Source organism: Xyrauchen texanus, chromosome 31 (assembly GCF_025860055.1).
Source record: "Xyrauchen texanus isolate HMW12.3.18 chromosome 31, RBS_HiC_50CHRs, whole genome shotgun sequence".
NCBI classification, from domain to species: Eukaryota; Metazoa; Chordata; class Actinopteri; order Cypriniformes; family Catostomidae; genus Xyrauchen; species Xyrauchen texanus.
The window spans coordinates 27,387,975-27,404,175 of NC_068306.1; the positions used below are offsets into that span (position 1 = coordinate 27,387,975).

The 16,201-nt window shown below is 39.6% G+C and overlaps 1 protein-coding gene across 4 annotated transcripts in view; it reads right to left on the minus strand.

The window, feature by feature from the left end:
- Positions 1 to 1,035: 1,035 nt before the first annotated feature.
- Positions 1,036 to 16,201, minus strand: part of LOC127624939 (elastin-like) — a 48,256-nt gene continuing 33,090 nt past the window's right edge. For 3 of the 4 annotated variants that reach the window (XM_052099872.1, XM_052099871.1, XM_052099869.1), the window contains 13 exons: positions 15,833 to 15,886; positions 15,445 to 15,672; positions 15,183 to 15,314; positions 14,720 to 14,770; positions 14,555 to 14,602; positions 14,330 to 14,461; positions 13,932 to 14,078; positions 12,534 to 12,641; positions 12,361 to 12,396; positions 12,037 to 12,102; positions 11,780 to 11,836; positions 11,538 to 11,594; positions 1,036 to 2,843 (listed from right to left, as the gene is read on the minus strand). In XM_052099872.1, the coding sequence (XP_051955832.1) occupies positions 2,794 to 2,843; positions 11,538 to 11,594; positions 11,780 to 11,836; positions 12,037 to 12,102; positions 12,361 to 12,396; positions 12,534 to 12,641; positions 13,932 to 14,078; positions 14,330 to 14,461; positions 14,555 to 14,602; positions 14,720 to 14,770; positions 15,183 to 15,314; positions 15,445 to 15,672; positions 15,833 to 15,886 (1,166 nt within the window). In that variant the 3' untranslated portion in view covers positions 1,036 to 2,793. Of the gene's footprint in view, positions 2,844 to 2,974; positions 3,015 to 11,537; positions 11,595 to 11,779; positions 11,837 to 12,036; positions 12,103 to 12,360; positions 12,397 to 12,533; positions 12,642 to 13,931; positions 14,079 to 14,329; positions 14,462 to 14,554; positions 14,603 to 14,719; positions 14,771 to 15,182; positions 15,315 to 15,444; positions 15,673 to 15,832; positions 15,887 to 16,201 lie in introns of all 4 variants that reach the window. The other variant, XM_052099870.1, reaches the window with a different exon arrangement.

Here is a 16,201-nt window from a genome sequence, read left to right on the forward strand (position 1 = left end):
CCCACGCTGGAGACGCTGGTTTGAGTCCTGTTTGGAGCGGGGCGAGAAGGGCTGGTTACATTGGTGCCGTGACCCGGATGGGAGTGAGGTTTAGGGGGTGAGTGTAACGGGAACCAGCTGGTAGATAGCTGTGCAGTGTGTAAACCTCACTCTCCTGACCTCAAGAGGTGCACTAGCGACTGATGCTAGAGGCTGTAGCCTTTAGCCTCCTCTTTAGCGCACCTACCTCCCACACTGGAGACGTCGGTTCGAGTCCCGTTCGGAGCGGGGCGAGAAGGGTGGTTACATTTATGCTGTCATTATCTAATTTTGGACCTTCTGAGTTCTGGTCACCATTCACATGCATTGCGGGCTGAAATATTCTTCTAAAAATCTTGGTATGTGTTCTGCAGAAGAAATAAAGATGAGTAAATTATGAGAGACCTGTCATTTTGAACTATGGGGGGGGGGGGGACTTGAGCATAGCAGCAACGGTAGAGATGTACCAGTCTTTTACTGTCACCACTCGTTTCAGGGGAGGAGTGAAGGAGTGTAATGCAGGGAGAGGAAACCAGGATAACCATTGCAAATCGGATATAGTTTCATTTCATATATGCAAATGAAGCATAGAGCTGCACAGCATTTATTTCCTTCCAAATCTGAAAGAACTATGAAACTCTGATCGCTCCCACTCCTCCTAACTTTAGCCCACCTTCAGACTGCTTTAGTAGGCAGAATGAATGCACAGTCAGAGGATAGATTTACCCAACCAGTGTCACCTGCAGATGGCCCTCATGAACTACATGACCAGACAGGGACTTGCATTTCAATCAAACTCTTTTCATGAAGGGAGGTTTAGTGTAAGTGTATTCAAGGGGAATGTTGAAAGGATCTTCTTCCCAAACATTTGATTCTGGTCAGCCAATCCATGCAAGTAGAGTGGATACAAACAGCTATTTCTGACCCTTTTGTGTGTCATGAATTAGTGCCCCTTTTGTGCATTTAGAAGGTAGATGTACACAGTATTGTGCATGGAAACAAAAAAAGATTAAAAGATTTTGTAAGTTTTTACAAATTATTTAATGTATGATGGATAAAGGGTAAAACTGAAGGTCATACAAAAACGTGAACTGGATGAAAATTCACAAAATTCAGAGTAACAAGTGCACAAAAGTGAAGAGCAAGGTAAACAGTGCAAAAAGATTCACTTGATGCATTGCCGTTATCAAACGTTCAGGTCACATTTGAATTCATTATTATAGCACTTATACAACCACAGATACACTATTCAAAACAAACATTGCTTACAACCCGCAAAACTAGTTACTATAGGTTAAATGCAGCCTTACAAAACAACATTAAAGGAATAGTTCACCCAAAAATTAAACATTTCTCATAACATCCTGGCATCCCAGATTTGTATGACTTTCTTCTACTGAACAAAAATGAAGCTTTTATTTTGAAGAATATTTCAGGTCTGTAGATCCATACTGTGCAAGTAAATGGTGAACAAAACATTGAAGCTTCAAAAAGGTCATAAAGCCAGAATAAATGTAATTCTAAATGTCTTCAGAAGCTACTTTATACAATAGGTGTGGGTGAGAAACAGATCAATATTTAAGTCCTTTTTTTACTATTAATCTTCACTTTCACTACTTTTTTTCTTTTTGTGGGTGATTGATATTCTTTGTGAATATCGCCACTAGCTGGTCAGGGCTGGTCAAAGGTGGACATTTATAAAAAAAAAAGGACTGTAATATTGATCTGTTTCTCAAACACAGCCATCGTATTCCTTCTGAAGACACAGATTAAACCACTGGAGTCACATGCATTACTTTTAAGATGCCTTTATATGCTTTTTGTAGTTTCAAATTTTGGTCACCATTCACTTGCATTGTATGGACCTACAGAGCTGAAATATTCTTCTAAAAATCTTCATTTGTGTTCTGCAGAAGAAAGAAAATCATACACATCTGGGATGGAGTAAATTATGAGAGAGTTTTCATTTTTGTGTGAACTATCCTTTAACATAATTTAAAACATTAAACAAACAAGATTTTACTGGGGTCAGGATAAAATAAACTGCTTCAAGTTCCTGAGGTATCTTTGAAGACAGCTAGTAATCCTCAGTTCTAATAAACTGTCTCAGCCAGTACTGTCAAATGCAGCAATTACAAAAAGACTTTGCATCTAATTTCTTTGTATGACTTATTTCACTGTATGAAGAAAAAAAATATAAAACTAAATGAGGATTCATGCACTCATACACAAACAGTTGTAAAGAGAGGAGGCCTCTTTTACTTTATAATAGCAGAGAGAAATGCATAGTGTTGGCTAGAACATATACAGTACGGTAGCTTAATGACACTGCTTCCTCCACTGACACAGTTCATCCTGAATTAGCAGCGTCACGTCCCAAAATGACATATGTCTGAATATACAGCTACTGAATTGAGTGTGAGCAACTCACCCAACCATAATGTTATGCTGGGTTTAATGTGTTAGAATGCAACATTAACTGATTTGGTAAGACTTGATTAAACATGATCATCTGTAAAGGAAATTTAGAGTGACATGGTTATTAAGTAAAGTAAAGGGAGCGTAGGCAGTGCAAAGAGTGCCCTGTGAGGTTCACATCACACCTATTCAGGTCACATATAATCATAGCTAAAAAATACTTAATGTTGCAAATCTCTCTCACATATTACACAAGGCACTTTTTTAATCAACTGTAAAAAAAAAGAAAAAAAAAGTGCATTTGAGATCAGGTAGTAGCACCACTTGTTTATGAGGTCACATCTTTCCGATGGAAACTCACTTCCTTCTCCTTCCACAGTATTTGCCTTGACATCCTGCGCCCCCTACTGGAAAAAACACAGCTAAGTCACCAGCACCTCTACTAAAAAGTTATGTGTTCAAAACAACTTTTATAACTTTATAACAACTTTTTGGGATAGTTCATCCAAAAATGAAAATTCTCTCAACATTTACTCACCCTCACACCATCCCAGATGTAAATGACTGTCTTTCTTCTACTGAACACAAACAGAGATTTTTAGAGGAATATCTCAGATCTGTAGGTCCATACAATACCAAAACTTTGAAGCTCCAAAAAGCACATAAAGGCAGCATAAAAACATAAATTAATTGCGGTCGCTCGGACAACAGAACACATTCACACAACGACGTTACACCCTACGCCAATGCAGTGACATCTATTGATAGGTTTGTCATATTGGGGTGCAAATAGTTGCACTGTGTGGCAGATGCTATTCACAGCGGGGTGCAAATAGACACTGTAAAAATAATTAATATGACTCATATAAAAATGTTTTTTTTCTTTTTTTTTTTTGGATCCAAGATGGCGGCGCGGTAGCACGCAGCGGCCACATCGGATCCACAATGGTGCTATTTTTATTAAAAAAGCCCGACTTTTGCAACACATGGACATCGGATCAACCGGTGTTCGTGTCTACCATCGCCAGACACTACTGACATATAAGACTCATGCAAAAACCAAGCTGCATGATGACCTGCAGGAGGCGCTACGTGTACTCGGCTTGCTGCGGAGACCAGGCCTCCAGTCCTCGGCGTCGCCTGATGCCGGTGGCCGGGGGAGAGGACGTCGTAAGCGGCGTCGCGAAAGCGAAGCGGAAAGAGGGCGGGGGTCCATGCTAGGCTAAAAACAAACCCTAGCCGGCCGGCTCTCCGTCTATCCTGCTCTCAAATGTTTGCTCCCTGGACAATAAACTGGACTATATCCGACTCCAGCAGGCTACGCAGCGTGAGTTTAAAGACTGCTGCGTCTTTGTTTTCACGGAGACGTAGCTCAGCGACAGAGTTCCGGATGCCGCCATTCAGCTAGACGGGCTCGCCTGCGTTTCGTGCCGACAGAAATACAGCTCTCTGCGGTAAGACTCGCGGTGGTGGCTTGTGTGTTTACATCAACACGAATGGTGCAAGAACACTATGCTAGTCTCTAGTTACTGTTCATCGCTGTTGGAGCTTGTGACTGTTAGATGCAGACCTTTTATCTACCACGGAATTCACCACTGTTTGCATAACCGGAGTTTACATTCCCCCCAGCGCTAATGCTAAGGAAGCGCTCTGTGAACTGTATGGGGCTATGAGCGAACGCTCACCCCGACGGACTGTTTATTGTCGCCGGAGATTTCAACCATGCGAATCTCAAGACAGTGCTCCCTAAATTCCATCAGTATGTGGACTTTGCAACGAGAGGGGCGAAAGTGCTTGATCTTGTTTACACAAACATCCCAGGCGCGTACCGGGCGGAGTCCCGCCCCCACCTCGGCTACTCAGACCACATCTCTGTTATGTTAATTCCAGCATACAGACCGCTCGTCAGACGCACAAAACCGCTTCAGAAGCAGGTGAAAACCTGTCCAGCAGGAGCCATCTCTGCTCTTCAGGACTGTTTTGAGTGTACTGACTGGCACATGTTCAGGGAGTTTGCAACATATGGCGATTCTACCAACTTGGAGGAATACACAGCATCAGTGACCAGCTACATCAGCAAGTGCATTGATGATGTCACTTTCTCCAAGACCATCACCACACGCTCCAAAAAGAAGCCGTGGATGACTGCGGAGGTGCGCACGCTGCTGAGGTCCCGAGACTCCGCCTTCAGAGCAGGCGATAAGGCAGCCCTAAGAACAGCTAGGGCCAAACTGTCACGGGCAATCAGAGAGGCAAAGCGCGCACACACCCAGAGAATCCACAGTCATTTCCAGTACAGCGGTGACACACGGCGCATGTGGCAGGGCATTCAGGCCATCACCAACTACAGGACAACATCAGTTGCCTGTGACAAAGATGCCTCCCTTCCAGATGCGCTGAACGACTTCTACGCTCGGTTTGAAGTGCAGAATGACATGATGGCGAGGAAGACCACCCCTCCTCCCAACGACCAGGTGCTCTGTCATACCACGGCAGATGTGAGGAAAACTCTACGTAGAGTCAACCCACGGAAGGCTGCTGGACCAGACAACATTCCTGGCAGAGTGCTCAGAGGATGTGCAGACCAGCTAGCAGATGTTCTTACCGACATCTTCAACATCTCTCTGAGCAGCGCTGTCGTTCCAACGTGCTTCAAGGCCACCACCATCATCCCCATGCCAAATAAGTCTTCAGTGTCCTGCCTCAACGACTACCGTCCCGTCGCACTTACACCCATCATCATCATGAAGTGCTTCGAGAGGCTCCTCATGAGGCACATAAAGAGCCAGCTGCCCCCCTCACTAGACCCACTGCAGTTTGCGTATCGTTCAAACCGTTCAACGGACGATGCCATCGCCACAACCCTCCATCTGGCCCTCACCCACCTAGACAATAAGGACTCATACGTTCGAATGCTGTTCATAGATTTCAGCTCAGCATTCAACACAATCATTCCCCAGCACCTGATTGGAAAGCTGAACCTGCTGGGCCTGGACACCTCCCTTTACAACTGGATCGTGAACTTCCTGACTGGGAGACCTTAGTCAGTCCGGATCGTGAACAGCATCTCCACCACCACCACACTGAGCACTGGGGCCCCCCAGGGCTGTGTGCTCAGTCCACTGCTGTTCACTCTGCTGACTCATGACTGTGCAGCAATGCACAGCTCGAACCACATCGTCAAGTTCGCCGATGACACGACCGTGGTGGGTCTCATCAGCAAGAACAACGAGTCAGCATACAGAGAGGAGGTGCAGCGGCTGACGGACTGGTGTAGAGCCAACAATCTGTCTCTGAATGTGGACAAAACAAAAGAGATGGTTGTTGACTTTAGGAGAGCACAAGGTGAACACACTCCGCTGAACATCGACGGCTCCTCTGCGGAGATCGTCAAGAGCACCAAATTCCTTGGTGTTCACCTGGCGGAGAACCTCACCTGGTCCTTCAACACCAGCTCTATCACCAAGAAAGCCCAGCAGCGTCTCTACTTTCTTCTAAGGCTGAGGAAAGCACATCTCCCACCCACCATCCTCACTACATTCCATAGAGGGACTATTGAGAGCATCCTGAGCCCCACGTCCTTGTGGACGACCCCACACACCCCTCACACAAACTCTTTACCCTCCTGCCGTCTGGCAACGACAATAAAAACCACTTGACTTGACTTGACTCATGGTTTAATCCACGTCTTCAGAAGCAATATGATAGGTGTGGGTGAGAAACAGATTATATTTAAGTCATTTTTTACTACAAATGTTCACTTTCTCCTTCACTTTCACATTCTTCTTTTGTTTTTGGTGAATCACATTCTTTGTGCATATCACCACCTACTGGGCAGGGAGGAGAATTTATTGTGACATAAATATGTATCTGTTTTTCACGCACACATATAATATCGCTTCTGAAGGCATGGATTTAACCTCTAGACTCTTATGGATTACGTATATGCTGCTTTTATGTGCTTTTTGGAGCTTCAAGGGTCTGGTCACCATTCACATGCATTGTATGGATTTTTTTTTTTTTTTTGACTTTCTCTGACCCTGAAGATTGCTGTTTTTGGTTGTTCAATATATGCTGTTTTATTTTATTCCACCACTGGGTCTCTGGTATAAAGCAAATAAAAATGTATTGAGTGTGTTTTCTTTTTGCTTATTAATTTATTTTACTTATTTACTTTAAGGGATTTATTATAAATCTTGAAGCACTTAATTACGTTGCGGAAAGTAACTCAGTGGTTCTATTATCAGGGGAGTGAATGAAGACAGTTTAGTTTAATTTGTTATCTTGCTTTTGTGTGTGGATTTTTGTATTATTGTTTTGTTTTTTTTTGTTTTTGTTTTTTATTAAATGTAGGTATGGTTGAGTGTGTGCGTATATGGTGTTGGCTCTCATGTTCACCTCTTCTTCACTTTCACGATTTTTACCTCACGAGGTTAGTTAGCTTTATTTTCATTGATTACAAATATATATTTTATGGGTAAAGGTCTCCATGCTATCCATCTTAATATCCGTAGTTTACTCCCTAAAATTGATCAGTTTAGAGCTTGGCTGTCCTATAATAATCCCAATATAATTACTTTGTCTGAAACATGGCTTACTAATAGTACTACTGACGCTATTATTCACCTTGAAAATTATGTAATGTATAGGGCTGACAGAGGTTCCAGGGGAGGTGGAGTTGTTACTTATATTTCATCTAATCTGAGTTCACAGCTAATTATTCCTGAGGTGAAACCTGAGCTTTTCGAAGGTATCTTTGTTAAGATAGCTCTTCATGCAAATAAACATATGATAATAGGCAATATTTATCGACCTCCTACAGCTCCTAAACTAGAGTCTGTTAAGAACATTTTAGCTATGGTATCATTACTGGGAGACTCGAGAGAAATTATTCTGCTGGGGGATTTTAATTTAAATTGGAATGATTCTTCTACATTCAAAGAACGTAATATGGTTAATAGTGCTAATTTGACTCAAATTATCACTGAGCCCACTAGAGTCTGCTCTAACTCTAAATCTCTCATTGACTGGATTCTTGTTTCTCATCCAAACAGAATAATGACTTCTGGAGTTCTCTCTGACTGCTTTAGCGATCATTCCATTATCCATTGTATCTGGAAAATTGCTACTCCTCATCTTCCTCCTAAATATATCAAGGTACGGGAAACTAAATTATTTAATAATAATTTATTTGTTAATGACCTTCGGAGGATAAATTGGGATAGGTTCTACTTAATTCCTGATGTTGAAGCTGCATGGGATTTTTTTATACTGAAGTTGGGCTAGTTATTGACAGACATGCTCCATGGAAATCCATTAAGGTTAAAGGCCATCATCTGCCCTGGGTTAATGGTGATCTTATTAATCTTTTTAAAAAGAGGGATAGGGCCTGGGTTAAACATAAACATACACAACTGCCTGAAGACTGGGAGAAATACAAACGATTACGAAATTTATGTACAACTCAAACAAGAAACGCTAAAGCCTATTATTATCGAGATAGCCTGTCAAATGAACTAAGTAACCCAAAGCAATTCTGGATGCGAGTTAACACTCTAGTTGGTAAGTCCAATAATACTTCAAATAATATGATAATTAATAATGAAATAACTAATGATCCAGCCGTGATTTCTAATGCCTTTAGTTTGCTTTTTTCTCAAATACCGCTTGTCCAACCTCCTGTCTTTTTCGCAGACCCGTGTCTTAACAGCCAACCCTGCGGTAGTTCTTTCAAATTTAGACTGGTTAGATCAACGGAAGTTCAACAGGCTATTAATAAGCTTTCCAATAGCAGTAGTCCTGGCCCTGATGGTCTTGAGGGTAAGTTTATTAAACTTGCCTCGCATGTACTAGCACCACCATTGGCTGTGCTTTTTAATATGTCATTTGATACATATGAAGTGCCTCTTGCTTGGAAATGTACTAAAGTTATTCCTTTGCACAAAGGTGGAGACTCACAAATTCTGAATAATTATAGGCCAATATCAATAATTAATAGTGTGGTTAAAGTTTTTGAGAAAATAATTTTTAATCAATTATCTGGTTATTTATCTGATAATAATTTACTTACTCAATGCCAATCAGGTTTCAGAAAACACTTTTCCACTACCACTGCTCTCTTAAAACTCTCTAATGATATATTTTCTAGTTTTGATGACAATCTGTGTACCGGTGCCATTTTCTTAGATCTCTCCAAAGCCTTTGATTTAGTTGATCACTATATTCTATTAGATAAATTGCATGCTATTGGTCTCGCGAGATCATCTTTACTCTGGTTTAATAGCTATTTTCATCATCAGTCGTCAGGGTGTGTCCTACAGGGGTTGTCAGTCAGATTATACAGGTATAGTAAAAGGCATCCCTCAAGGTTCTTCTTTGGGACCATTATTATTTTCTATTTTTGTTAATGACATGCCCTTATGTTGTACAGACTGTAATATTCATCTTTATGCCGATGATACAGTCATTTACTGTAGTAAACCCACTATCTCCGGGATAAACCTCGCTTTACAGTATGACTTTAATTCTATACAGCAGTGGCTATTGGCAAATAAACTTCTCCTTAATAAATCAAAGTCCTACTCTTTATTATTCCATAGAAAAACCTTGGATATAGGTGAAAACAACCTTAATCTTTGTTTTCTTGATTCCTCTCCTTTAGAGTCAATATTTTAAATATCTTGGTGTTTGGTTGGAAACTGATTTATCTTTCAAAACTCATGTACAAGCATTGACAAACAAACTTTACTCTCGTCTTAAAATACTTTATCAGTCTGTTAAATGTTTTAATTTTCCGGTCAGGAAAAGAATAGTCTTACAGCTGCTTCTGCCTATTTTGGACTATGCCGACATTATTTATCAGAACTCTCCTGCTTCTTGTTTGCATTCCATTGATGTGGTCTACAACAGTCTTTGCCGTTTTGTTCTCCGTTGTCCCTTCAGGACACACCACTGTGTGTTATACAGACAGTTGTCCTGGTTGGCCCCTTCGGCCAGGAGACAGTGTCACTGGTTACAGTTTATTTTTAAAAGTTTTTACTTGAATTATCCAGTTTATCTCAAGCAACACTTGGTGCTTTATAATTCGCTATACAGCCTGCGATACAATGATCTGATTTTTTTTGTTGTTCCTAGAGTTAAAAAACAAGTAGGGAAATATGCATTTTGTTTTAAGGCTCCATATGATTGGAGCAATCTTCCTCTTTTTATCCGTTCTTTAACTTCACTTACAGCGTTTCGAAGGGCTCTCGGGGAATATCTTCAGAATATTTGTCTTTGTTTCTAGTTTTGTTTGTTTGACCATGGGCTTCATTGGTCATGTGTTTATTAATTCTAATTTTTATGTCTTAATTTTTATTCATTTATTTATTATTATTGTTATTTTTATCCTCAATTTATTTTTTATTTTTTTTTGTATTACTCTTAGTCCTTGACCTTGTGCAATGCTAGTCATGTGGTTGTTTCTCTATCATGTTATCTATAGGGATTGTGTTGGGTAGGGTGGGGTTGAGCATTGTGAGCTGGTGTGTGTGTGTTGTTGTGTTTTGTTGTGCGGTTTTTGACCGTGATATTTGCTCTGCTGTTTTGGTTCTTTTTTTGCTTTGATGTATTGGAGGACCCCCTCGAAAACGAGATGCTTCATCTCAAGGGGTTAATCCTCGTAATAAAGATATGTTTATAAATAAATAAAATAAATAAAAGTATGGACCTACAGAGCTGAGATATTACTCTAAAAATCTCTGTTTGTCTTCAGTAGAAGACAGTCATACACATCTGGAATGACATGAGGGTGATCTATTCCTTTAAGCTCTATCTGAAGTTTACAATAATGCATTTACAATGGAAGTCTATGGGGAAGGCATTTCTGAGAGTTTAAAAGAAGAAAATGCTCAGATTTTTGTTAAAGCAAAATAATTTCTCCATTCAAAAATGTATAAACTTTTAGTTACTGACATAATACTTGTCATTTCTCTATGTAAAAAGTTATTTTCTTGTATCGTTGCATTTATCGTGTAAAAGTAACATGACTTTTCAGCTTTACATGGTTATAACATGAGTTGAAATATTGGATAGACAAACAAACGTTGCACAAACAAGATTATTGAGCGATTTTAGTCATACACCGATCAGCCACAACATTAAAGCCACCTGCCTAATATCATGTAGGTCCCCCTCGGGCCACCAAAACAGCTCTGACCCATTGAATCATGGACTCCACAAGACCTCAGAAGGTGTCCTGTGGTATCTGGCAGTTGGTCCAGCACATCCCATAGATGCCAAATCAGATTGAGATCTGGGGAATTCAGAGGCCAAGTCAACTCCTTGAACTCTTTGCAGTGTGGCTGGGCTCATTATCCTGCAGAAAGAGGCCCCTGCCATCAGGGAATACCGTTGCCATGAAGGGGTGTACGTGGTCTGCAACAATCTTTAGTTAGGTGGTACGTGTCAAAGTAATATCCACATCCACCCAAGAGTTCCCAGCAGAACATTGCCCAGAGCATCACACTCCCTCCACCAGCCTGTCTTCTTCCCATGATGCATCCTGAGCCATCACTTCCTCAGGTAAATGGGAGCCCATGACCCTGTCGCCAGTTCACAGGTTGTCCTACCTTGGATCACTTTTGGTAGGTACTAACCACTGCAAACCAGGAACACCCCACAAGACCTGCTGTTTTGGAGATGCTCTGACCCAGTTGTCTAGCCATCACAATTTGGCCCCTGTCAAAGTCGCTCAGATCCTTATGCTTGCCCATTTTCCTGCTTCCAACACATTCAATTCAAGAACTGACTGTTCACTTGCTGCCTAATATATACCACCCCTTAACAGGTGCCATTGTAACAAGAAAATAAAAGTTATTCACTTCACCTGTCAGTGGTTTTAATGTTGTGGCTGATCAGTGCATGTTAACATGTATGAAAAGTAATGTGGCTATACTTTCAACAGTTCTTGTGCATTTTAACGTATATCCTGGAGCATTGCCTTGCTCTAATGTAATTGTAAACAACAGGTTGTGTTTCGAAATAATCTGTTGGTTAAATCAGATTTCTGTTAAGTGTAAGGAAAATTATGGGATTTGAGAGAAGTGCATGTATATCTGTACCTCTGTAGCCTCCTGCACCTAGAAAGCCTTGAAGAGCTGCATATTTGGCTGCTTTTGCTGTTCAAAAAAAAACCATATCATTTAAATGCAATAAATACATAGAGTAGGCATAAAAACCATAAGGATGTGGATAATAGATCACTTTATCCCAATATGTAAGTCTTTCTTTTGATTGTCTGCTATAGTAGTGTAAATATGAATTAACAATGTGTTTGCTGTGCTGTAATAGTGGCATTTCTTACATTGTTGAGGTGTTAGGGGTGCGGTTCCAGGTCCCCTCACACTACTACCTCCATAACCTACAATATAATATGAAAAGGATTATTAATCATTCTAAACCAACTACAGCAATTGATTCATTAAATTCAACAACTGATACTCTAAACTAATATTCATCCTTTGTTTTGAACTATAAGGAACAAGACATAATATTTCGCAATAGAACACTTGAATGAAAAATGTGATGAAAGTTTTGAGGATTAGGTTTTGTCTTCATTACCTGGATATGCTTGTTGATATCCACTGCCAGGACCAACACCAGTTCCATATCCTGGCACTACACCACCTGCAAGATAAACAGATGCAACTGACATCTGCGCTTTCAAAACCTCTTTAAATATGCAATCAACAGAAGGCGTAAAAGGTGCCAAAACCTTTAAAAGAGGACACAGCTCAAATCAATTAGGAAATTAGTATAATCTATCCATCAAGTCACCTAACAAATAAGGAGGGATATTACAGCTTTTATATACTAATTCAGTCAATGAGACAGATTGTCAGAATTTGACAAAAATCATGCACATCACTGATTAAATGAATATACCTGATTTAGTTCCTGCTCCTCCTGGGTACCTGAGAACTGAGAACAGCCAAAATATTTCAAAATGAAGACATTTGTCATTTTATTTTCACCTAGTGTGAAATATAATTCAGTTTAAGTGACAATGCTAAATGCAAAATGTAATAATCCACCCTTGAAACTAAACAATAGTTTACCTCCAGCTGTTCCTACTGGGCTTCCAGGACCTCCTCCTAGACTTCCTGGACCCCCACCGACTCCTCCAAAACCTCCCAAACCTCCAGCTCCACCTACACCGCCATACCCTGCGATACAGGCAACATGTCAAATACATTAGTGTTATCTTCTCCATCCTCATCTCAAATTATGTCAGTAAAGTAGCATTCCACAATGTTTCATTTTTGTAAACATTCAATCAAATTCAGAACTTACACTGTATCTGTACCATTTACCAAGACAAACGGCTGATTTTTTTCCCCCTAGTAAATTAATATGGAAATGGTATGTTTACTAAGTAAATGTCATTATGTTTGGATGACAAATTCCTTATGCTATTCCTCATCTGTAAGACGCTTGATATAATAGCATTTTCTAAATGACTAAATGTAAATGTTGATGTTTATATACAGAACCGAATTTTCCAGGCTTCCAAGCTCCAGCTCCCAGACCTGTACCTAGATATCTGGGACCTGAGCAACAAAAACATTAATATCAGCTACTTATGGCCTACTCTAAATATAAATTTAATTCATTTTATGTGAAGATGGATATGCAAAATAATTTAATGTATTTTGGCATTACTTCCTTGTCATTTATAATTACCAATAGCTGCACTCTATATTTTCTTCAGTTTCACCTTGTTATGCCAAACTATATAATTTGTGGTCTGAGGTGTTTATTTTCTATTCTAGAGTGATAAATGTTGATTTACATCCTGACCCCATTATTGGTATCCTGGGATGCTGCTGACCAAAACTAGAGTCCTACAGTCACGATCAAGTCCAGAAAATTCAATATGAAATGACGTTAGCAAAACATAAATAAAAATAAAAATAATTGTAATAAAATAAAATAAAATAAATAAAACATAAAATAATCCAAAGTTCTAGAAAAAAGAGACCGTTCCAAAATGTTTTACCTGGCTGCTGGAATTTGGTAGTGTATTTTATATGGAGAAATATAGATATGAAATGATTGAAGAACCCTAGGGTAGCTTTTTAAAATTATTTTTTAAGGTTTGGGTACCCTTCTGATTTATTTAGGTGGCCAGCAGTATTTGACTTAAGTATACTAATAGGACGTAAATAAATAACCCTCTTGCTTTCTGTATGAAGTACTGTGTGTGGTTTAAATTTTTTCTCTCTTTCTGTCATTATAAAAATAATAAAAATAATAATTATTATTGATTTATTTTATTGTGGTTGTAATGTAATGTAATGGGAATATGTAAAAATGACTTAAAAGATTATATATAAAAATACACATAATAATTACCTATCATCTAACTAAAATGTTTTTTCCAGTATAATTTTATAATCAAATTGCATTGCATTAATGTCAGATTTTTGCTTGATGTATATTAACTTATGCCATACCTCCAACTAGTCCACCGAGTCCTCCAACTCCTCCAGGACCTCCCCCAATACCTCCTGGTCCAATGCCTAGCCCACCATTAATGGCTCCAGGACCTCCACCAATACCTCCACTTCCAGCCCCACCCAGTGTTCCAGCTCCTCCATAACCTGATACCACAACAAAATTAACCAGACGTCTATTATTATTAGTTGTTTCTAGCCTACACAAGTGTTGACTGAATTTACTGTACATCATTTTATGTGGCTTTATTGTGTCAGGACCATAACCAAGTGCTTAAAACCAAAAATATTTAAATCTATAGCATCTATAGTATGTCTATAGTAAAAAAGAAATGTAATTTGTATATGTTTGAAGTTATGAGGGAAATCCAGCATTTGTAAACACTTCAGAAACGTACCACCAAGTCCGGTCCCTCCAAGTCCACCAGCACCACCTGGGCCTGCACCGTATCCACCTGTTCCAGCCCCATAGCCACCAGGTCCTGCTCCATATCCGCCTGGGACTCCAAGCCCACCTGCTGCCCCATAAACTTTCACAGAATTGATCAAGAAATTATTTTAAAACAATCTTTCATGCATTTTTATTTTAAGAGTAGTGGATTAGCAATAATGTTGTCTGACACCTTTTCCTGGTTTGCTGCCCACTGCAGCCCCACTTGGAAATCTGAAACCTGTAAAACACGAGCAGATACTCCTCTAAGCACAGAAAAACATAATTAGCTTTACTGTTGCATAAAATAAGAACATACTGGAGGGGGGGGGGGGGGGGGTTAATGAAGAAAACTTACCAGTCCCTGGCAGAATACCACCAGCTCCTAAACTTCCAACTCCAACATAACCTACAACAGATATATACATCCTTATCCACTGAGACAAGCTAATCAGTCTTATTGTAAATATTAAATTGTTTGCATTAAGTTTACAATATGTTGACTTTAGTATACAATCTAAAGTTATTTTAGTGCACTAATAAGTAAGTAATCTAAACTAATGCATTTAGCAGACTATCCTAAGCAATTTACAGTGCATTTAAGGTATACATTTTATCTGTATATTTAAAGTAGACATTTGATTAGTATATGAGTTCATTGTTAATCAAACCCATGACTTGGGTGTTGCTATTGCCGTGCCCTACCAGTTGAGCCACAGAAACTATGTTCAGTTAAGTTAAGTTTTCAAATTTTTAATTATGTTTAACTGCATTTTAAGTTAAACAATAAAATGTCTTGCACTAATCAATGCTTTAATTACCTTTGCCTGGTTTCTGTGCTCCAACCCCTGCGCCTAAACCCCCTGGTAGCAGACCACCACCTCCAGGCAGATGTCCAGCTCCACCCACTCCTCCAACACTCAGAGTTCCTGTTCCACCTGCGCCTCCATAAACTGAATAAACAGTTTGATTTTAATATATTACCTACATTCCTCATGTTTACATATATATATATACACACAGAAAAGGCTAACAAAGTACATGAGCACATTTTACAGAGTCAGGATTTTCATTGCAAATAACCTTTAGAAGGTTTAACTCCTCCTGGTCCAGCACCAACTCCTCCTGGAACTCCGCCTACTCCTCCTGGAAATCTGCCTACTTCTCCAGGAACCCCGCCTACTCCTCCAGGTACCCCGCCTACTCTTCCTGATCCACCTGGCCCTCCACCAACCCCACCTGTACTTCCAAGTCCTCCGTCAATAGTACCTGGCGTATCTCCACGTCCAGCAATGGCACCACCTCCAATGCCTACATAAAATAAAATAATAATAATAATAAAAAATAATAATAAAAGCATCCAGGGTTTTTAAAATTGTTATAAAACAAAGTTCATCAGCACCATAGTATCAGCAGCAAAGCACCTGCTTATTTGAATATATTGAGACAATCATTTTAATAGAAATATTACCTGGTGGGTTTAATGGTTTGTCCCCAGGTAATGTAATACTATCACCAATTCCACCTAAGCAAAACATATTTATTAAGCATAGTAGTTCTAACTAATTTGTAAAAAGAATTTGAAATGTATCTAAAATTCTCCTTGCTTTCTGACAAACCTTGACCAACACTATCTGTAAACACAAGCTGTTCAACACAGACTCTACTTAAAGATCTCTCTGAATGGGTACAGTGTCTGAATTTTATTCTAAAATACTTTTTTGTTTTAAAAAAATGTATTGTGCACAAAAATGTCAAGAAGTTCTAATCTGGTCTATTTGCTACATTTGTATGTGTGGGAATCTCCTCTCCTCTACAGGTACCTGCAACATCAAGATCA